This window comes from Mus caroli, unplaced genomic scaffold, assembly GCF_978045245.1.
Source record: "Mus caroli unplaced genomic scaffold, Mus_caroli_1 scaffold_3, whole genome shotgun sequence".
NCBI lineage: Eukaryota > Metazoa > Chordata > Mammalia > Rodentia > Muridae > Mus > Mus caroli.
In genome coordinates, this window is record NW_028227258.1 from 147,213,682 (window position 1) to 147,236,290 (window position 22,609).

The window sequence follows — 22,609 nt, forward strand, 5'->3', positions numbered from 1 at the left end:
TTCCATGTAATAATAATATATAAGATGAGAATGGAAAAAGAAATGGAAGTTATTTAAGCTGAAGGCATAACTATTATACTATTATAAGGAAATGTGTCTTATAAGAGTTCTTAGCTCCTTAACTACTTAAAAGTGTTGATTCCTTTATAATGAATATACCTATTTATGGAATTCTGTTATATTAAAAAATAAATTTTAACATTTCCATGCCCTTTACTTTTGTTTTGGAAGCCTTTGAGCTCAGAAGTCAAGTGGGTACTGCATTGTTTTGTGCTGTGCAATAGATGAAAAATTTGTGTTTGAGAGAATATTTATTTTAAAATAAAAAAATTCATTTACAACATTTTATTTTATGAAGTAAATATTTAGTAGGCTAATTTTACTCAGCCAAAATGTCTTTGTCTTGTTTGTCAGACGGTGAAACATTAAATAGCAATTGCAAGTAACATGGTATTATTTTAAAATTATCAGAATGTTGATAAAGGTAAGCTTGAAGCCAGTACACCAGCAATCCACTGAAAAGAAAGATAACTTGATAGATATTATCGATATTAGGAGACTGAATCAATGGTGTCAAAATGAGAAATGAAGACAGAGCTAAAGTTCCAAATATAAATGGCAGGCACACCTGAAAGTAAAAAGAAACTTAAGATTAGTGGTGATTTTGTTTTCTGTTTTTAATAGCCATACAACATTACAAATATTCAAGAAGCAAAGGGCAAGGATGGATACAGTCTCAGTACTTCCTTGTAGTACCGATATTTACTTTGCAACTGGCAAGTTGTGAAACCACAGAATTAAATCCAGCTATTTTTGCTAAGTTTCCATGGATTCTTCCACTATTTACAGGGTTTCCAACTTACTCATTGAAATCAATGCGTTTGCATGAAGAAGAGTGAAGCGCATACAGAAATACATCATTTACACTAGCCAATACTGAACTAATAAACATTAGTTTAATAGTTGCTGACTTTTCTGACTTGAGGAATAAATAGACTCAGCTATGTCATAACCAAGTATTCATTCATAATACAATTTTAAATCAGAGTATCATTATAAAAAACCTTATGAATTAAAAAACCCTGAATTCATAAATAAGTGTGTTATCATACCTGAAATATTAATTAAATGATTCTAATGTTTTGCCTACTGTCTTTTGTTTAGATAAAGTAAGTTCCTTTCATGGAAACTTATTTTTACTGTCCCAGTTTCAAATCTTTGACTACTTAATAAATCCACCACTCAAATTCCAGTAAGAGTACTTAGTGCATATCATAATGGTTGCCAAGAGGCATGGGATTCTTGTTTACTGCTCACAACATTTTCACATAATGCAGTATCTAAAATGGGTCATTTTTACCACATTCATTCCATGGTTAATGCATAAAGCAAAGACTATGGGACGTCATAGAATATTTGGCTTTCATTACACATGGATAAAATAAGTGAATACAGCAACTGAATAAATAAAAAGGAAATGAGGAAGATTAAGGAAAATATATAAAAGAATAAAATTAGTTCAGAAGTATTCTGTTGATGTGAAAGCAACAACCACAAGGAACAAGGAAAGAATTTGTTCCGGAGAGTCACACATATTTTTGCTGTTGAGATCAGAAAATAAAATAAACCTATATGCCCACTTTCTCCTTCCCTATTAAATATAATACTTGAAGTCCTAGCCAGAGCAATTCGACAACAAAAGGAGATCCAGGGGATACAAATTGGAAAGGAAGAAGTCAAAATACCAATATTTGCAGATGATATGATAGTATATATAAGTGATCCTAAAAATTCCACCAGAGAACTGCTAAACCTGATAAACAGCTTCAGTGCAGTAGCTGGATATAAAATTAACTCAAAAAATTCAATGGCCTTTCTTTACCCAAAGAGTAAAAATGCTGAGAAAGAAATTAGGGAAACCACACCCTTCACAATATTCACAAATAATATAAAATACCTTGGTGTGACTCTAACTAAGGAAGTGAAAGATCTGCATGATAAGAACTTCAAGTCTCTGAAGAACGAAATAAAAGAAGATCTCAGAAGATGGAAAGATCTCCCATACTCATGGATTGGCAGGATTAATATAGTAAAAATGACTATCTTGCCAAAAGCAATCTACAGATTCAATGCAATCCCCATAAAAATTTCAACTCAATTCTTCACTAAGTTAGAAAGGGCAATTTGCAAATTCATCTGGAATACAAAGAATCCAGGATAGCAAAAACTATTCTCAACAATAAAAAACCTCTGGTGGAATCACCATGCTTGACCCCAAGCTGTACTACAGAGCAATTGTGATAAAAACTGCATGGTATTGGTATAGAGACAGAGAAGTAGACCAATGAAATAGAATTGAAGACCCAGAAATGAACCCACACACCTATGGTCACTTGATCTTTGACAAGGGAGCTAAAATCATCCAGTGGAAAAAAGGACAGCATTTTCAACAAATGGTGCTGGCACAACTGGTGGCTATCATGTAGAAGAATGCAAATTGATCCATTCTTATCTCCTTGTACAAAGCTCAAGTCTAAGTTGATCAAAGACTGCCACATATAACCAGAGACACTGAATTTTATAGAGGAGAAAGTGGGGAAAAGCCTCAAAGATATGGGCACAGGGGAAAAAATTCCTGAACACAACAGCAATGACTTGTGTTGTAAGATCAAGAATCAACAAATGGGACCTCATAAAATCGCAAAGCTTCTGTAAGGCAAAAGATACAGTCGGTAAGACAAAAAGGCCACCAACAGATTGGGAAAGGATTTTTACCAATTCTAAATCTGACAGGGGACTAATATCCAATATATACAAAGAACTAAAGAAGCCGGGCTCCAGAAATTCAAATAACCCCATTAGAAATGGGGTACAGCATTAAACAAAGATACACTAGAGTGGGGGGAGGGTGTAGGGGACTTTTGGGATAGCACTTGAAATGCAAATGAAGACAATATCTAATAGAACATTGTTAAATTAAAAAAAGCCTATATTTGATTCATTATGAAAAAATTATTTATTTTTTATTTGTTATTATTTGCAAAACACATGAAACTCAAGAAGAAGAAGAAGGTCAAAGTGTGGATATATCGTTCCTCATTAGAATAGGGAACAAAATACCCATGGAAGGAGTTACAGAGACAAAGTTCAGAGCTGAGAAGGAACTAAGGACCATCCAGAGACTGCCCCACCCAGGGATCCATCCCATAATCAGCCACCAAATCCAGACACTATTGCATATGCCAGCAAGATTTTGCTGAAAGGACCCTGATATAGCTGTCTCTTGTGAGGCTATTCCAGTGTCTGGCAAATATAGAAGTGGATGCTCACGGTCATCTATTGGATGGAACACAGGGCCCACAATGGAGGAGCTAGAGAAAATACCCAAGGAGCTGAAGGTGCCTGCAATCCTATAAATGGAACAACAATATGAACTAAACAGTACCCCCAGAGCTCATGTTTCTAGCTGCATATGTAGCAGAAGACAGCCTAGTCAGCCATCATTGGGAGGAGAGGCCCTTGGTTTTGCAAACTTTATATGCCCCAATACAGGGGAATGTCAGGGCCAGGAAGCAGGAGTAGGTGGTTTGAGGAATAGTGTGTGTGGGGGGACGGTATAGGGGACTTTTGGGATAGCATTTGAATTGAAAATGAAGACAATATCTAGTAAAACATTGTTAAATTAAAAATATAAGCCTATAATTGATTCATGATGAAAAAATTATTTATCACAACAACAAATAAATATGCCATGACACCAAACAAATAAACAAATCCAGCAAACAAGCAAACAAAAACTGGCTCTTTTTTGAGATTGGGTGATACACTTGAGACCTACCATTATCTTGAATATAGACAAATTTGTTTAAAAGAATTCATGGAACCTGGTGGATCTGTATCCACACATGCTTCCTTCTCACTCACATTCCATCCAGTTTTCAGTATCTTCTTTTAAAATAACTTATTTTATTTCTCCTGCATTTGATTGCTTATATATTTCATCTCACATATATGTACCCATGTTAGTGTTAAATGTTGCTTATGCTCTTCTCACAAAGGTCTGTGCCTGGGCTTCATGATACCTCTTCCTAGTGGAAAGAGAACTTACAATACAGTGGTAAAAGACTTTCTTAGAATGTTTGTATCATTGGATCCATCACCTAGTGCCAACAAGAAATGCATTAAAAGCTGTTTCACTAACCTACAGTAATATCTTGATAGTTCAAATTTGAAATGTTCTTATAATCACCTAAGTTGATGCTTTTATTAACATCTCATAGAAATTTGGTATTTTGTGGAGAACATGAAAAAGAATAATCCTATATAATTTATGTGTGATGGTAATCAGAGTCCCCCTTGTTTGTACAATGTCAATATTTAATTTACCAAGTAAAAACAAATCATGATAATAATTATATCTGTATTTACAAATCATGATAATGATATTTGTATTCTTGTTACAGATAAGTTTTAAGCTTTTATATATTAAAAACAAACCCCCCCAAATGACCCATAATACAAATTTCAGAAAAAGAGCCTGAGATCAAATTTGTTATAGACTAAGCTTGTAATTGGTTAGAAGGATATGCACGTATAAAATAACATTTCTACTAATTCAATATTATTCAAGTAAGGTAGGTAAAAACATAATGTTAGCATTTTGTTTTACCTTATAAGGCCTAGGAAGAGCTGGCTTCTGGTACCTCAGTTTAAGTAAAGCTATCATACATAGTACATCATTGAAAATGTTTATTAGTCCTATATATTTTATCAAACTGGTTAAGTTTGAACTTATTATTGAAACTGTAGATAAAATGACAACTTGAGTGACAGCTACAATAGGACTGTGATGGTCATTAAGCATTGAGAAGATGAGCGGCATCTGTCCTTCTTGGCTTGCAGAGTAGAAAATCCTTGATGCTGAAAGTATTATACAGGCAGTGCTTGCCAACGATGAGAGGGAGATCCCCAAAGAAATAACCCATTTCATGGAAGGGTATGCTCTGTTTACCCATGTGATAGCAACAGAATCTGCAAAAAATTAAACATAAAGTAAAGAACAAAAGCCATTTTGCTTGTTAATCTATGGCAACACTCATTTATTTCTTCTGTGAGCAATGTGACTCTGTACCTCCTTACAAAAGAGGGAAACTCTTCACTTACTTTGTGAATGAAATTTGGCATTATAGTATTTTTATTTAGAGATAAATTAGAAATTTCTATTTTTTCCCTGTTGTGCCAACTCCATGATAACCTGTAGGATTTTTCTTGCTCTGCAAATGGATATAGTGCATAACAGATGTATGACAATACCAGCTAATTTGCTAGAGGAGAGACAAGACAAGCCATGCTAGCTCTGAAACCATTTCAATTTATGCACAATCTGCAAAGAATAACTGTTATAGGATTCAAATTTTTTTTCTTTTCGTTGCCTAGCAAGAAGTCACTGTTTACAGATGGGCTCAACATGGCTTAAATTTGGAAAGAATAATGTCTATCATTTTGGGGACAGTATTACTACAGAAACATATAGCAGTCGGTCATATTGAATCTTCAGTCAGGAAATAGAGAATGCACAGAACATGTGGACATATTTAAAATCTTCAGGGATCATTTCTTGTGACCTACTTTCTCCAATAGGGTTTCACTTCTAGTTTTCCCACAGTATTTCCAAGCTGAAGACCAAGGATTCAACCTCACATGCCTATTAGGGACATTTCATAGCCAAAGCGCAGCATTCAAATACTGCCGTTTAAAATCATTTGTGCCATTTATTAGAATAATACAACTCGCCCTTCCCTTCATTCTCCTTTGCATAGTTGCACAGTTGTCCATGAGTCCATTCTCACTTCATATCTCCAACATAAATACTGGCACTAAATCAAACATTATACGTAGAATATTATTTTGGAATTTCTTTTCCAAAAGCAAAAACTAACTTCCAAGTTAGAACCAAAATCCATGTGCATCTCCAGATTTTTTTCTTTACAGGTTGAAGGAATCTACAAATGTGAATAACCTGATAGTGAACAGAAGTCCTTATCTGGACTTATCCTAAACTGCAGGCATGTAAACTATAAACACAGTTGACTTGTGCTAGGAAATATCTGAAGGAGTTATAGAATCAAATATGTGTGAGACAGGATTGAAAAATCCTGTCAAATAAATTAAAAATGGAAAGACTCTTCAATAGATACCATGATTATGATTTTTAAATATTTCTTTATTTACTTTGAATGATTTAGGTGTGTACCAGGTGGGATGCATGTATGTACCAAAGTGTGGGTGTGGAGGTCATAAGATAATCAGGGCTCTTCTACAATGTGGGTCCTAGGTATTGAACTCAAGTTATCAGGCTTAGCAATATCAATGGGCTTAAATATTACAGTATTCATTAATCTAAATGTTTGAAATTAGGAATATCAGTAATTAGGTTGTAAAATGTACAATAGAGTGCAAAATTATTTCAAATCATGTACATGGCAGTTAAAATCTAGTTAAAACTAAGCCACATAGTTATATATTTATGCCAAAGTAATGGTTTTGTATACATATTCAATGAAATTTTAGTTTTATTCCTTTATCTTTTTATCATAATGCTTTCAAATGTAGCATTTTCTTGTGTTTACTTAAAAAAACTAATGTATTGAGCTTTCTTTCGGTTGGTCATCTGACCTATAACTCATAGTTTATTATTCAGAGGATCATTTCTTTCAGAATTTGAGTCAAGTCCTTCCATTGCATCTTTAGATTTTTTAACTGCATTTAAAACACTGTAAGATGAGATAGTGTCAAACATGGTCCCATAAGGCATTTAAATGCAAGGAACTTAGATCTTAGAAGACATAGTAATGCACACAGTCGCAGGTTTGTACATGAGGCTGATAATGTATCGGTGGCATAATGGGATAAGCAGAGGACATGAAGTACGTTCTAGAAGTGCTATTTTAGAGCCTAGTACATCCATGCACAGGACAACGCAACTTCATTCAGGGAAGAAAGTGATTATTTCAGTTTTGTTTATACCAAACCATACCTGAAGTCGTAATTTCCTTTGGTGTCAAAACTACCAGATAGGATACATTAACCAGTACATAAAATACAACTATGATGGAAAGACAAGAAATCACGGACTTGGGAATTACTTTAGTAGGATTTTTTATATCACCTGCAAAACAAACAAAAGCTTGTTAGAGAAATAAAATATTGCAAAGCTTGGAATTCTTGTTATAAAAGGAATGAAATACATTTTTAATTGTCCCATTTTTTTCAACTGCTTGTAATGATACTGCTTTTGTGCTACACAATTTTATTCTTAAGTTCTAGAATATTTTGTGATCCTATGTTAAATACCAAAGCATATAGATTTTCCACCATAGATTAAGTCTGAACATCAACAACAATACAATAGAGAGTTTACACACATGTGGAAATGAAACAATTTACTACTGAATTGAAAAAAATAAATTGGTCAAAACGGAAATCAACGAGGAGAGCAAGTTGGTTTTGGAATTGAATGAAAATGAAAGCACTGGTGCTGGCACAACTGGTTGTTAACATGTAGAAGAATGCGAATCGATCCATTCCTATCTCCTTGTACTAAGGTCAAGTCTAAGTGGATCAAGGAACTTCACATAAAACCAGAGACACTGAAACTTATAGAGGAGAAAGTGGGGAAAAGCCTTGAAGATATGGGCACAGGGGAAAAATTCCTGAATAGAACAGTAATGGCTTGTGCTGTAAGATCGAGAATTGACAAGTGGGACCTCATGAAACTACAAAGCTTCTGCAAGGCTAAAGACACCATCAATAAGACAAAAAAACCACCAACAGATTGGGAAAGGATCTTCACCTATCCTAAATCAGATAAGGGACTAATATCCAATATATATAAAGAACTCAAGAAGGTGGACTCCAGAAAGTCAAATAACCCCATTAAAAAATGGGGCTCAGAACTGAACAAAGAATTCTCACCTGAGGAATACCGAATGGCAGAGAAGCACCTGAAAAAATGTTCAACATCCTTAATCATCAGGGAAATGCAACTCAAAACAACCCTGAGATTCCACCTCACACCAGTCAGAATGGCTAAGATCAAAAATTCAGGTGACAGCAGATGCTGGCGAGGATGTGGAGAAAGAGGAACACTCCTCCATTGTTGGTGGGATTGCAAGCTTGTACAACCACTCTGGAAATCAGTCTGGCGGTTCCTCAGAAAATTGGACATAGTACTACCGGAGGATCCAGCAATACCTCTCCTGGGCATATATCCAGAAGATGTCCCAACCGGTAAAAAGGACACATGCTCCACTATGTTCATAGCAGCCCTATTTATAATAGCCAGAAGCTGGAAAGAACCCAGATGTCCCTCAACAGAGGAATGGATACAGAAATTATGGTACATTTACACAATGGAGTACTACTCAGCTATTAAAAAGAATGAATTTATGAAATTCCTAGCCAAATGGATGGACCTGGAGGGCATCATCTTGAGTGAGGTAACACAATCACAGAGGAACTCACACAATATGTATTCACTGATAAGTGGATATTAGCCCAAAACTTAGGATACCCAAGATATAAGATACAATTTGCTAAACGCATGAAACTCAAGAAGAATGAAGACCAAAGTGTGGACACTGTGCACCTTCTTAGAATTGGGAACAAAACACCCAGGGAAGGAGCTACAGAGACAAAGTTCGTAGCTGTGATGAAAGGATGGACCATTTAGAGACTGCTGTATCCAGGGATCCGTCCCATAATCAGCTTCTAAACGCTGACACCATTGCATACACTAGCAAGATCTTGCTGAAAGGACCCAAATATAGCTGTCTCTTGTGAGACGATGCCGGGGCCTAGCAAACACAGGAGTGGATGTTCACAGTCAGCTATTGGATGTATCACAGGGCTCCCAATGGAGAAGCTAGAGAAAGTACCCAAGGAGCTAAAGGGATCTGCAACCCTATTGTTGGAACAACATGATGTACTAACCGGAACCCTGGAGCTCTTGTCTCTAGCTGCATATGTATCGAAAGATGGCCTAGTCGGCCATCAATGGAAAGAGAGGCCCATTGGACTTGCAAACTTTATATGCCCCAATATAGGGGAATGCCAGGGCCAAAAGAATGGGAATGGGTGGGTAGGGAAGTGGGGGGGCGCTATGGGGGACTTTTGGGATAGTATTGGAAATGTAATTGAGGAAATTATGTAATAAAAAAAAAAAAAAGAAAATGAAAGCACAACATATCTAAATGATACACAGTGAAGGAAATTTTATCAGGATATGCTATATTTAAAAAGGGAGAGAAAGCTCTCATGTTACTAACTTAGTAGCATCACTAAATTCTTTACGACAAGACTGTAAACCACACCCAAAATGTAGATGAAGAAAATGATCAAACTCAGCGCTGAAATCAATAAAACAGAAACAAACAAACAAACAAATAAGGAAAGACAGTAAAAAAAAACAAACAAAGTAACATAGAGTTGGTTCACTGAGAAAACTAACATGATTGTTAAACCCTTGGTCAAATTAATTAAACGACAGAGAAGATTAAAATTAATAAAATTAGATACAAAAACAAAACCTCATTACAGACACTGAGGAAATCACAAAGACATACTTTAAAAATTTGTACTCCACCATACCAGAAAACCTAAAGAAATAGATGAATTTATTGATATATAACACCTATCCCAGATAAATCAAGATGAAATAAGCAATTCAAACCGACCTATAAGCCCTGGTGAAATAGAAGCATTAACTGAAATCTTCAGACAAATGAACGTGCATGGCCAAATGAATCTAATGAAGAAATTTACCGGCTCTTCAAAGAAGAATTAATACAAATACTCCTCAATTATTCCACAAAAGAGAAATAAAGGAACATTTCCTAGTTCTTTTCTTTTTTTTTTTCTTTAATTTTTTTTATTAGGTATTTTCCTCATTTACATTTCCAATGCTATCCAAAAAGGCCCCAATACATTCCCCCCCCCCCACTCCCCTACCCACCCACTCCCACATTTTGGCCCTGGCATTCCCCTGTACTGGGGTACACAAAGTTGGCAAGTCCCATGGGCCTCTCTTTCCAGTGATGACCTACTAGGCCATCTTTTGATACATATGCAGCTAGAGTCAAGAGCTCTGGGGTACTGGTTAGTTCATAATGTTGTTCCACCCACAGGGTTGCAGTTCCCTTCAGCTCCTTGGGTACTTTCTCTAGCTCCTCCATTGGGGGCCCTGTGATCTATCCACTAGCTGACTGTGAGCATCCACTTCTGTGTTTGCTAGGCCCTGGCATTGGCTCACAAGAGACAGTTATATCTGGGTCCTTTCAGCAAAATCTTGCTAGTGTATGCAATGGTGTCAGCGTTTGGAAGCTGATTATGGGATGGATCCCTGGATATGGCAGTCTTTAGATGGTCCATCCTTTCTTCACAGCTCCAAACTTTATCTCTGTAACTCTTTCAATGGGTGTTTTGTTCCCAATTCTAAGAAGGGGCACAGTGTCCACACTTTGGTCTTCGTTCTTCTTGAGTTTCATGTGTTTAACAAATTGTATCTTATATCTTGGGTATCCTAAGTTTTGAGCTAATATACACTTATCAGGGAGTACATATTGTGTGAGTTCCTTTGTGATTGTGTTACCTCACTCAGGATGATGCCCTCCAGGTCCATCCATTTGCCTAGGAATTTCATAAATTCATTCGTTTTAATAGCTGAGTAGTACTCCATTGTGTAAATGTACCACATTTTCTGTATCCATTCCTCTGTTGAGGGGCATCTGTGTTCTTTCCACCTTCTGGCTATTATAAATAAGGCTGCTATGAACATAGTGGAGCATGTGTCCTTCTTACTGGTTGGAACATCTTCTGGATATATGCCCAGGAGAGGTATTGCTGGATCCTCTGGTAGTATTATGTCCAATTTTCTGAGGAACCACCAAACTGATTTCCAGAGTGGTTGTACAAGCTTGCAATCCCACCAACAATGAAGGAGTGTTCCTCTTTCTCCACATCCTCGCCAACATCTGCTGTCACCTGAAGTTTTGATCTTAGACATTCTGACTGGTGTGAGGTGGAATCTCAAGGTTGTTTTGATTTGCATTTCCCTCATGATTAAGCATGTTGAACATTTTTTCAGGTGCTTCTCTGCCATTCGGTATTCCTCAGGTGAGAATTCTTTGTTCAGTTCTGAGCCCCATTTTTTAATGGGGTTATTTGACTTTCTGGAGTCCACCTTCTTGAGTTCTTTATATATATTGGATATTAGTCCCCAATCTGATTTAGGATAGGTAAAGATCCCTTCCCAATCTGTTGGTGGTCTTCTTGTCTTATTGATGGAGTCTTTTGCCTTGCAGAAGCTTTGCAACTTTATGAGGTCCCATTTATCGATTCTCAATCTTACAGCACAAGCCTTTGCTGTTCTATTCAGGAATTTTTCCCCTGTACCCATATCTCCGAGGCTTTTCCCTACTTTCTCCTCTATAAGTTTCAGTGTCTCTGGTTTTATGTGGAGTTCCTTAATCCACTTAGATTTGACCTTAGTACAAGGAGATAGGAATGGATCAATTCCCATTCTTCTACATGATAACAACCAGTTGTGCCAGCACCATTTGTTGAAAATGCTGTCCTTTTTCCACTGGATGGTTTTAGCTCCCTTGTCGAAGATCAAGTGACCATAGGTGTGTGTGTTCATCTCAGGGTCTTCAATTCTGTTCCATTGGTCTACTTGTCTGTCACTATACCAGTACCATGCAGTTTTTATCACAATTGCTCTGTAGTTCAGCTTTAGGTCAGGCATGGTGATTCCACCAGAGGTTCTTTTATCCTTGAGAAGAGTTTTTGCTATCCTAGGTTTTTTGTTGTTCCAGATGAATTTGCAGATTGCCCTTTCTAATTCGTTGAAGAATTGAGTTGGAATTTTGATGGGGATTGCATTGAATCTGTAGATTGCTTTTGGTAAGATAGACATTTTTACAATGTTGATTTTGCCAATCCATGAGCATGGGAGGTCTTTCCATCTTCTGAGATCTTCTTTAATTTCTTTCTTCAGAGACTTGAAGTTCTTGTCATACAGATCTTTCACTTCCTTAGTTAGAGTCACGCCAAGATATTTTATATTATTTGTGACTATTGAGAAGGGTGTTGTTTCTCTAAATTCCTTCTCAGCCTGTTTATCCTTTGTGTACAGAAAGGTCATTGACTTGCTTGAGTTAATTTTATATCCAGCTACTTCATTGAAGCTGTTCATCAGCTTTAGGAGTTCTCTGGTGGAATTTTTAGTGACACTTATGTATACTATCATATCATCTGCAAAGAGTGATATTTTGACTTCTTCTTTTCCAATTTGTATCCCCTTGATCTCCTCTTGTTGTCTAATTGCTCTGGCTAGGACTTCAAGTACAATGTTGAATAGGTAGGGAGAGAGTGGACAGCCTTGTCTAGTCCCTGATTTTAGTGGGATTTCTTCCAGCTTCTCACCATTTACTTTCATGTTGGCTACTGGTTTTCTGTAGATTGCTTTTATCATGCTTAGGTATGGGCCTTGAATTCCTGATCTTTCCAATACTTTTATCATGAAGGGGTGTTGGATTTTGTCAAAGGCTTTCTCAGCATCTAACGAGATGATCATGTGGTTTTTGTCTTTAAGTTTGTTTATATACTGGATTACATTGATGGATTTCCATATATTGAACCATCCTTGCATCCCTGGGATGAAACCTACTTGGTCAGGATGGATGATTGTTTTGATGTGTTCTTGGATTCGGTGAGCGAGAACTTTATTGAGGATTTTTGCATCGATATTCATAAGGGAAATTGGTCTGAAGTTCTCTATCTTTGTTGGGTCTTTTTGTGGTTTAGGTATCAGAGTAATTGTGGCTTCATAGAATGAGTTGGGTAGAGAACCTTCTGTTTCTATTTTGTGGAATATTTTGTGAAGAACTGGAATTAGATCTTCTTTGAAGGTCTGATAAAACTCTGCACTAAACCCATCTGGTCCTGGGCTTTTTTTGGTTGGGAGACTATTAATGACTGCTTCTATTTCTTTAGGGGATATAGGGTTGTTTAGATCATTAACCTGATCTTGATTTAACTTTGGTATCTGGTATATGTCTAGAAACTTGTCCATTTCATCCCGGTTCTCCAGTTTTGTTGAGTATAGCCTTTTGTAGAAGGATCTGATGGTGTTTTGGATTTCCTCAGGATCTGTTGTTATGTCTCCCTTTTCATGTCTAATTTTGTTAATTAGAATACTTTCCCTATGCCCTCTAGTGAGTCTGGCTAAGGCTTTATCTATCTTGTTGATTTTCACAAAGAACCAGCTCCTCGATTGGTTGATTCTTTGAATAGTTCTTCTTGTTTCCACTTGGTTGATTTCACCCCTGAGTTTGATTATTTCCTGCCGTCTACTCCTCTTAGGTGAATTTGCTTCCTTTTGCTCTAGAGCTTCTGGTGTGTTGTCAAGCTGCTAATGTGTGTTCTCTCTCGTTTCTTTTTGGAGGCACTCAGAGCTATGAGTTTTCCTCTTAGAAATGCTTTCATTGTGTCCCATAAGTTTGGGTATGTTGTGGCTTCATTTTCATTAAACTCCAAAACGTCCTTAATTTCTTTCTCTATTCCTTCCTTGACCAAGGTATCATTGAGAAGAGTGTTGTTTAGTTTCCATGTGTGTGTTGGCTTTTATTATTTATTTTGTTATTGAAGATCAGCCTTAGTCCATGGTGATCTGATACGATGCATGGGACAATTTCAATATTTTTGTATATGTTGAGGCTTGTTTTCTGACCAGTTATGTGGTCAGTTTTGGAGAAGGTACTGTGAGGTGCTGAGAAGAAGGTATATCCTTTTGTTTTAGGATAAAATGTTCTGTAGATATCTGTCAGATCCATTTGTTTCATAACCTCTGTTAGTTTCACTGTGTCTCTGTTTAGTTTCTGCTTCCATGATCTGTCCATTGGTGAAAGTGGTGTGCTGAAGTCTCCCACTATTATTGAGTGAGGTGCAATGTGTGCTTTGAGATTTACTAAAGTATCTTTAATGAATGTGGCTGCCCTTGTATTTGGAGCATAGATATTCAGAATTGATAGCTCCTCTTGGAGGATTTTACCTTTGAAGTGTATGAAGTGCCCTTCCTTGTCTTTTTTGATGACTTTGGGTTGGAAGTCGATTTTATCAGATATTAGGATGGCTACTCTAGCTTGTTTCTTCCTACCATTTGCTTGTAAAATTGTTTTCCAGCCTTTCATTCTGAGGTAGTGTCTATCTTTTTCTCTGAGATGAGTTTCCTGTAAGCAGCAAAATGTTGGGTCCTGTTTGTGTAGCCAGTCTGTTAGTCTATGTCTTTTTATTGGGGAGTTGAGTCCATTGATATTAAGAGATATTAGGGAGAAGTAATTGTTGCTTCCTTTTATTTTTGTTGTTAGAGTTGGCATTCTGTTCTTGTGGCAGTCTTCTTTTAGGTTTGTTGAGGGATTACCTTCTTGCTTTTTCTAGGACGTGGTTTCCATCCTTGTATTGGTTTTTTTCTGTTATTATCCTTTTAAGGGCTGGATTCGTGCAAAGATAATGTGTGAATTTGGTTTTGTCGTGAAATACTTTGGTTTCTCCATCTATGGTAATTGAGAGTTTGGCTGGGTATAGTAGCCTGGGCTGGAATTTGTGTTCTCTTAGTTTCTGTATAACATCTGTCCAGGCCCTTCTGGCTTTCATAGTCTCTGGTGAAAAATCTGGTGTAATTCTGATAGGCTTGACTTTATATGTTACTTGACCTTTTTCCCTTACTGCTTTTAGTATTCTATCTTTATTTAGTGCATTTGTTGTTCTGATTATTATGTGTCAGGAGGAATTTCTTTTCTGGTCCAGTCTATTTGAAGTTCTGTAGGCTTCTTGCATGTTCATGGGCATCTCTTTCTTTAGGTTTGGAATGTTTTCTTCTATAATTTTGTTGAAGATATTTGCAGGTTCTTTGAGTTGGAAATCTTCATTCTCATCTACTCCTATTATCTGTATGTTTGGTCTTCTCATTGTGTCCTGGATTTCCTGGATGTTTTGAGTTAGGATCTTTTTGCATTTTCCATTTTCTTTGATTGTTATGCCGATGTTCTCTATGGAGTCTTCTGCACCTGAGATTCTCTCTTCCATCTCTTGTATTCTGTTGCTGATGCTCGCATCTATGGTTCCAGATTTCTTTCCTAGGGTTTCTATCTCCGGTGTTGCCTCAATTTGGGTTTTCTTTATTGTGTCTACTTCCCTTTTTAGGTCTTGGATGGTTTTATTCAATTCCATCACCTGTTTGGTCTGGTTTTCCTGCAATTCTTTAAGGTATTTTTGTGCTTCCTCTTTAATGTCTTCTACCTATTTAGCAGTGTTCTCCTGTATTTTTTTAAGTGTGTTATTAAAGTCCTTCTTGATGTCCTCTACCATCATCATGAGATATGCTTTTAGATCCGGGTCTAGCTTTTACGGTGTGTTGGGGTGCCCTGGACTGGGCGAAGTGGGAGTGCTGGGTCCTGATGATGGTGAGTGGTCTTGGTTTCTGTTAGTAAGATTATTATGTTTACCTTTCGCCATCTGGTAATCTCTGGAGTTAGTTGTTAAAGTTTTCTCTGTTTAGAGATTGGAGCAGAGGCTGTGTTCCACTCACCAGAAGTCTTAAGATCCGTGGCGAGTGTCCTGGGTAGCTGGCAGGTGTCAGCTGACTCTGCGCCCTAGCTACCCTGGTGCTGGTTGGACCGGAAGGGGCTTGTGCCCCTACTCAGGCCGGTTTCCTGCTTCCCTAACTAATGCAGTCTCAGGTCCTGCGCGATTGGATTGGAGCAGAGGCTGTGTTCCACCCACCAGAAGTCTTAAGATCCCGTGGCGGGTGTCCTGGGTAGCTGGCGGGTTTCAGCTGACTCTGTGCACTAGCTATCCCGGTGCTGGTTGGACTGGAAGGTCTCCTAGTTCTTTTCATATGTCCACAATAACTCAAACACCCACAACAAACAAAGACCAAAATGAAAGAAAAAATCCCATTATCCCTTATGAATATAGATAAAAAATTCTCAAAAAAGTATTATAAAAATGTAAGAACATTTCCTAAATAATACTCATCATAATTAACTTGGCTTCCTCCCAGTGGTGCAGGGGTGGTTCAGCATATATAAATTGATAAAGGAAGCCCAGCATACAAATAGACTGAAAGACAAATCCGCATAATCATCTTATTGGATAAAGAAAAGACCTCTGACAAAATCTAAAATCTTTTCATGATAAGACTCCTAGAGAAACTAGGAATTTAGGAACATCCATGTGAGAAAAACTATTTACAATACAGCCATAGCTATCATTAACCTAAATGAAGAGAATCTCAAAGTATTTCCACTTAAATCAGGAACAAGACCATTTTATCCACTCTGTCCACACCTATTCAACCTGGTAATTGAGTCTTAGCTAAAACAATAAAACAGCTAAAGGAGATCAAGGAGGTAAGAATAGGGAGGTAAGAAGCGAAATATTTATTTGCAGGTTATATGATTTTATAAATAAAAGAGCTTAAAAACTCCACCAGTAGACCTCAACAGTTGAAAAACACTTTCAATAAAGCAGCAGGAGAAATACACAAAATTAGCACAGAAAAATTACTAGCCTTCCTATATATAGATGATAGTGTGAGAAAGAAATTAGGAAAGCAACATCTTTCACAGAACCCTGGAAAGGAAAATATCATGGATAAATCTAACAAAGCATGTAAAATCCTCTGTCATAAGAACCTTAAAACATTGAAGAAAGAAGTTTAAAAAGATACCAGAATATGTAATATCTCCCACATTCACGAATCCCTAAGACCAAAACAGGAAAAATGACTATATTACCAAATGCAATCAACAGATTCAATTCAATCCTTATTACAATTCCAACACAATTGTTGAAAGATCTTGAAATTAAATTAATCAATATCATGTGGAAACAAACACACACACACACACAAATCAAAACACAAACAAATAAGCAAACTAAAGACCTGATAGCTAAAACAATTCTGAATAATAAAAGAAATACAGTGGGTATTACCATTCACAATTTCAAGAAGTACTACAGGGCTAAAGTAATAAAATTATCACAGTGTTGGAATAAAATGAATTGAATATATACATATACATTATATATATATATATATATATATATATATATATATATATATATATATATATACATATAAATCCAGACACTTTTGGATTCCTGACTTTTGAGAGAAAAAAAACCCAAAACAACCCCTTCTCCCCCAAAAACCCACCAGAAATAAACATGGGAAAAAGACAGTATCATCAACAAATTATTCTGATCAAATTGGATGGCTTCATGTAAAAGAATGCAAATAGTTTCATATTTTTCACCCTGGATAAAACACAACCCCATATGGACGAAGGACCTCAACATAGGACACAATGTATTTTGAATCTAATAGAAAAGAATGTAGGTTATCATGGAGAACTTATTGGCACAAAGAAAGATTTTGTGAAAAGGACACCAATATCACACAAGTACAACAATTAATACATGGAGCTTTGTGAAACTGTAGAGCTTCTGTATAGCAAGGGCCATGATTTTGGGTAAAACTGACAGGCTACATAACAGGGATTTTATTAATGACATATCAAATAAAGAGTATATATCAGATATATCTAAAACATATAAACAACTAAAAAACTGGGTAGAAAGAAAACAAATAAACCCATTAAAATGTGGTATAGAAACAAGCAGTCATCAAAAGACAAAACATAAATAGCTGAGAAATATATTTAAGATTTTCAAAATTTTTAATTAGGGAAATGCAAATCTAAACTACTTTGAGTCTCTGTATCCCACCAGTTAGAATGGTCAAGAACAATAAAACAAATAACAACTTATTCTTGTGAGGATATAGGGCAAAGATAACACTGATCCACTGCTGGTGGCAATGCAAACTTTTACAGCCACTATAGAAGTCAGTATGGTTGTTCCTTAGGGAATTGGGAATAGAGCTACCTCAAGATCCACATATACTACTCTTAGGCATATTACCAAAGAGTCTACATCCTCCTAAAGAGACCCTTGCTCAATCATATTTATTATGGCTCTATTCATAATAGCCAGAAATTGAAAATATCCTAGATATCATCAAATGATGAATGGATAATGAAATTGTGGTATACTGAAACAATGGAAAGTTACATAGCTGTTAAAAAATGAAACTGAAATTTTTAGGTAAATTGATAGAGCTACAATTAAGTCATGCTGTGTGATGTAACAGAGATACAAACCATTATGAAAAATATTCATTATTATGTTATTGGATTGCCAATATCTTAATAGTATCAAGAGAAAAAAGAAAAAGCAAAATTTAATAAAATACATGTAGCTATATATTTTTTTCCTAAAAGAAAGGTAAAATTAAAGAGCTTATGTAAAGTATGTCAAATATTGAAGAGAAGGGTGTAATTTATCACAAGGGATATTTTATAATATGTACATTATAATATATTATATTGTATGTAATATTATATATATTGTGTATATATTACAGAAGAATTTATATGAATTTAAAATTTTATGTCTTCAAAAATAAACATCTGGAAGTGAATGAAAAATATCTGTAAGGTTTAAATTTATACATCCTTCACTGGTTATCAAGAAAACTTCTCTTGACAGAAAACCACAGCCAATCAAAATTCAGAGTTGTGAAACTCAGTTGCAATGGATACAATCATAAAACATTTTCACACCAAAGACTCTAGGAACTTTGCAGAAGAGAAGGCAGACTGTAAGAGCCAGAGGAAAAGAAAATTTGTTGTGAGATTTTTTTTTCTAAGTCATATCAGATACTAAATCTACAAAGTCTCACTAACATGACCACTCAACCTTAAGCTGAACAAGGATGACTGCAATGGACATGCCAAGATGCACTGGAAAAAAGCCCAGAAAACTTTAACCCTATACAAAACCTATAGGTAATTGAGGAGTGGGGAGAGCTAGGGAGGTGGTCTTCCTCAGGGAAGAACACACTAATTGGTGCCAATGGTCAGTCATGAAAACATACATTCATGTAACAGTATATGGCTCAACAGGTAATATTTAGGAACATATATGTATATACATAATATGTATATTATAAGAATTAGTGGAAAAAAGAGGCCATGAGTTTGAAGGAGAATGGCTATTGGGTATATGGAGGGTTTGATAGTAGGAAAGAATGTGTGAAGTGTAAAATTATAAAGTAAAGAAAAATATATGAGCAGTTTATAGTGTGTGCTGGGTTGGGGCTATGGGGGCTGTAGGGGATTCTGAATTAAATTCTGACTACTTGAAAACTGAAGAGACGTGAACCTTCACAAAATGTTAGAAGAATAAGAAGAGTGAATACATTGTGTGTGTGTGTATATACATATACATATATATATATATATACACACACATACACACACATATGTATATATGCATCCCTTCATCCATGATTTTTATGTCTTGTTGTGTTCTTACCACTATTGGATAACAGTAGTCATTGCATAATATACTTTTTTTTATTTAACTTTATTTATTAATTAACATACTATCTTTTTTCTTTATTTCCACTAGAATATATAAAACTCCTATTTAATATTCTCTACAGTCAAATATTAAAAGTATATGAATTGCTTACAAATAAAAAGGAGGATCTTTAGTGAAATATAAAAATATTGATAAGAAGATACAATCTGAAGTGACATCAAAGCTGTAGCTCAGAATATTTTCAGTTCAGTTTCCCCTTTTTGTTTCAAAAGGAGAGAAAAACAACAGACATACAGGTCCTGAAAATACTAGACTATGGACAATGCATTTCCAAGTCTTGGTCAGTGAGGTTCTATGTTCTTGGGAAGAACCCATTTGATCTTGTCTTGCTTCCATATTGTGCCTGAGGTTGTCAGTATGTTTCTAGGTTTCTTTTCAGGCAGGAGTTACAGAGGAGGTTCCCAGTTTGTAAGGATCCACTGTGTTCCTAACTCAGCCATTCCCTAAAGCAGCATTCCTACAACACATGAGAGCTTTCATTGAACAGTACGCCAAGTCCATTATTCAGAACACTGGCAGGAAAGATAGACTAATATATAATCTTTGAAATATTTTCATTTTAATAATGAAAAACTGAAAAGCTCACAACCATGAAGTATGTGTCTTGATTCTCTAGAATAATATTAGACAGCTACACTATAGGCATTCAGTTGTATGCCCTTAATGAATGATAATTGATTGATCTCTGAGAGCTCACAACAGGCACCACAATAATCCAGATGAAGTACAAAGCGCCCATAAAGAAAGTCAGTAAACATAATTAATAGCCTTAGAGAGATGGTAATAGGACAGTCTCTATGGAAGAAAACAATGAAGAGCAAGTAAAGCCAAGATTATATGAGTGAAAGTTAAAATTCAGTACATTTGAGAATGCAGAAACAGTAATTTTTAAGAAAAACTGAATTAATGAGCCAAATAGTTACGCTAGAGTAATTGGCAGGTTAACCACAAGGACTAGTATGAAAGAGAGAATGAAAAAAACCCACAAAATGTCTTGAAGAACAGCAAGCTATTATGATATGCACAGTTCTAGGAAAGAAAACAGTAAAACTAGGAATAAATATTTAAGTAAACGACAGCATGAAGACACATGCTTTTATGTTGTAGTATAGAACAGAAGTCAATAACAAATATAAATACAACTTGTTGAGACCATTTGGTGTTGCTTGTATGTATGTGTCTTGGGGCCTGACACTCATTTGGTATGGGATAACCAGCGTGGGGGTTCATCCCTGGTGAAGGAGGGACAATGGTGTAATTACCTTTTAATTAAAAATACAGAAAAATTAGATTAAGAACACACAGCATGACTGCCATACAAAACAAAACCAAGCAAACAAACAAAACTAAAAAACCCTCTAGTGAGCCAACTCTGAAGGTTTAAGCAAATTTTTTTGGTTCTATGATATCAAAGCAGATCAACAGTGTCCCAGAGAAGGTCCAGTGCATGCACAAATGGATCTGGTCACCATATTGCTCTTTCTAATTGAAAAACATTCAAAAAAATTGAAATGTTAAGTGCAGAAGTAAAATGAATGTCTTACACACCTACGCATAAACAAAATTAAATCCAAGATAAAACAGTAAAATACAAATGAGGAAACATTTTACTGCTCCTGGGAATACACGAAAACATGAAATTCCCAACATACAAGTTCACTGATAGTGAAAATAAATCAAATTGTTGTCACCGGTTACTTCTGTGTATGTAACTCTGTATAGGAGATTGTGCTAGAATGTCCCTCAAATCAAACATATGTAACACATTTTAATTAGGTATGTTAACTCATTTACTCCTTAACTGAAAAATGCCACAACATTCAAAGAACTACTGCAATAAATCTGAGAATACAGTCTATTTTGAAATATTTCCTAGGTATTATATTAGAAATAAAAGTTTAAAGAAGTTACTGAATTCTACATAGTCTATTTGACTAATTGTAAGTGTTGGTTTAATAATGATCTTACACAATGGAACATGTGAATTATTTTTAGAAAAAAATAACAATCAGATTTATTTTTCACCATAATCTCTGGAAATATGTTTATACATACTGCCATTTTAAAAATATAAATAGATGTACCTGCTATGTTGACCAGGATTAATGATCCTCTGTACGCAAAACATCCTTGGATAATGGCTTCTACAAATTGTGAGGCACTGGGAAGTTCAGCATCCAAAGCATTCTCAAACCTGGACACATTCTCCTTTTTGCCAATCACTAACAGCACAAGCCCCGTTAGAGAAATGAGACAAAGAATACTCATCTTTATCACAGTGCTGATAGTCTGAAGCCAAGTCACTGCTTTCATTCTTCTAGCATTGAGAAATCCAAATGACCACAAAATAGCTAAAGCCAGGCATTTAATCGGGAGTTCTGGAGCTGGGCACCCAGGATAGAAAGGTTGAATTAGATAACTACCTATTAGTAAGGTTTGAGTACCCAGGCCTAGACAATGAGAAAAAACTTTAATCCAAAAACTGAGGAAAGCAGCAGACGGTCCAAGAGATCTCTTCAGAAAATAATAAGATGCTGCACTCACAGGAAACGTGGTTGCCAGCTCTGTCAAAGAGAGAGCAATCATAATGCTCATCAGGCCACAGCCTGCCCAGATACTGAGGGAAACAGGGATGTTCAGTGAGGAGTATTTTAATACTCCTTTAGGAGACACAAAAATCCCTGACCCTATTATGGTTCCAAGTAAGAGCATGTTTACGTGGAAGAATCCTATTGCTCTTAAGAGATGCATGGTTTTGCCTTTTTCTAATGTTTGTCCTAAAAAAAAAATTGCAAAATTATATGTTTCTAAATTTTTGATCTTTACAATCCAATCATGCTTGCCTATGTTCTCTTGTTCAAAATATCATTCTTATATATGTTTAATTATCTAATTTGAAGTTTTTGTAATGAATTATTAACTGACCAGTTTTTTTTTCTCCAAGAAATTCTGATCCCCCCTTAAGTCCAATGTTAAAATGTTTCTTATATTAAGTTTTGTTTTTCAAAAATAAAATATGTTGCTGACCAAGTTAGCAACT

The 22,609-nt window shown here is 35.8% G+C and overlaps 1 protein-coding gene across 1 annotated transcript; it reads right to left on the reverse strand.

Moving 5' to 3' along the window:
• Positions 1-379: 379 nt before the first annotated feature.
• On the reverse strand, positions 380-22,389 carry LOC110291030 (solute carrier family 7 member 12-like). Its single transcript, XM_021157966.2, has 4 exons — positions 21,654-22,389; positions 7,037-7,168; positions 4,670-5,031; positions 380-628 (listed from the first exon to the last, which is right to left on the reverse strand). The coding sequence occupies exons 1-4, from the start codon at positions 22,318-22,320 to the stop codon at positions 380-382; spliced, it is 1,410 nt and encodes a 469-aa protein (XP_021013625.1). The 5' UTR covers positions 22,321-22,389.
• Positions 22,390-22,609: the final 220 nt, after the last annotated feature.

Bases quoted from the DNA above. Each gene is read 5' to 3' on its own strand.
- LOC110291030 (XM_021157966.2), bottom strand. From the start codon at position 22,320: ATGCATCTCTTAAGAGCAATAGGATTCTTCCACGTAAACATGCTCTTA. The intron at 7,169-21,653 runs GTACATCTATTT...TTTGTTTTGCAG, and splicing joins AATCCTGGTCAACATAGCAG to GTGATATAAAAAATCCTACT. The intron at 5,032-7,036 runs GTATGGTTTGGT...AATTTTTTGCAG, and splicing joins AAAGGAAATTACGACTTCAG to ATTCTGTTGCTATCACATGG.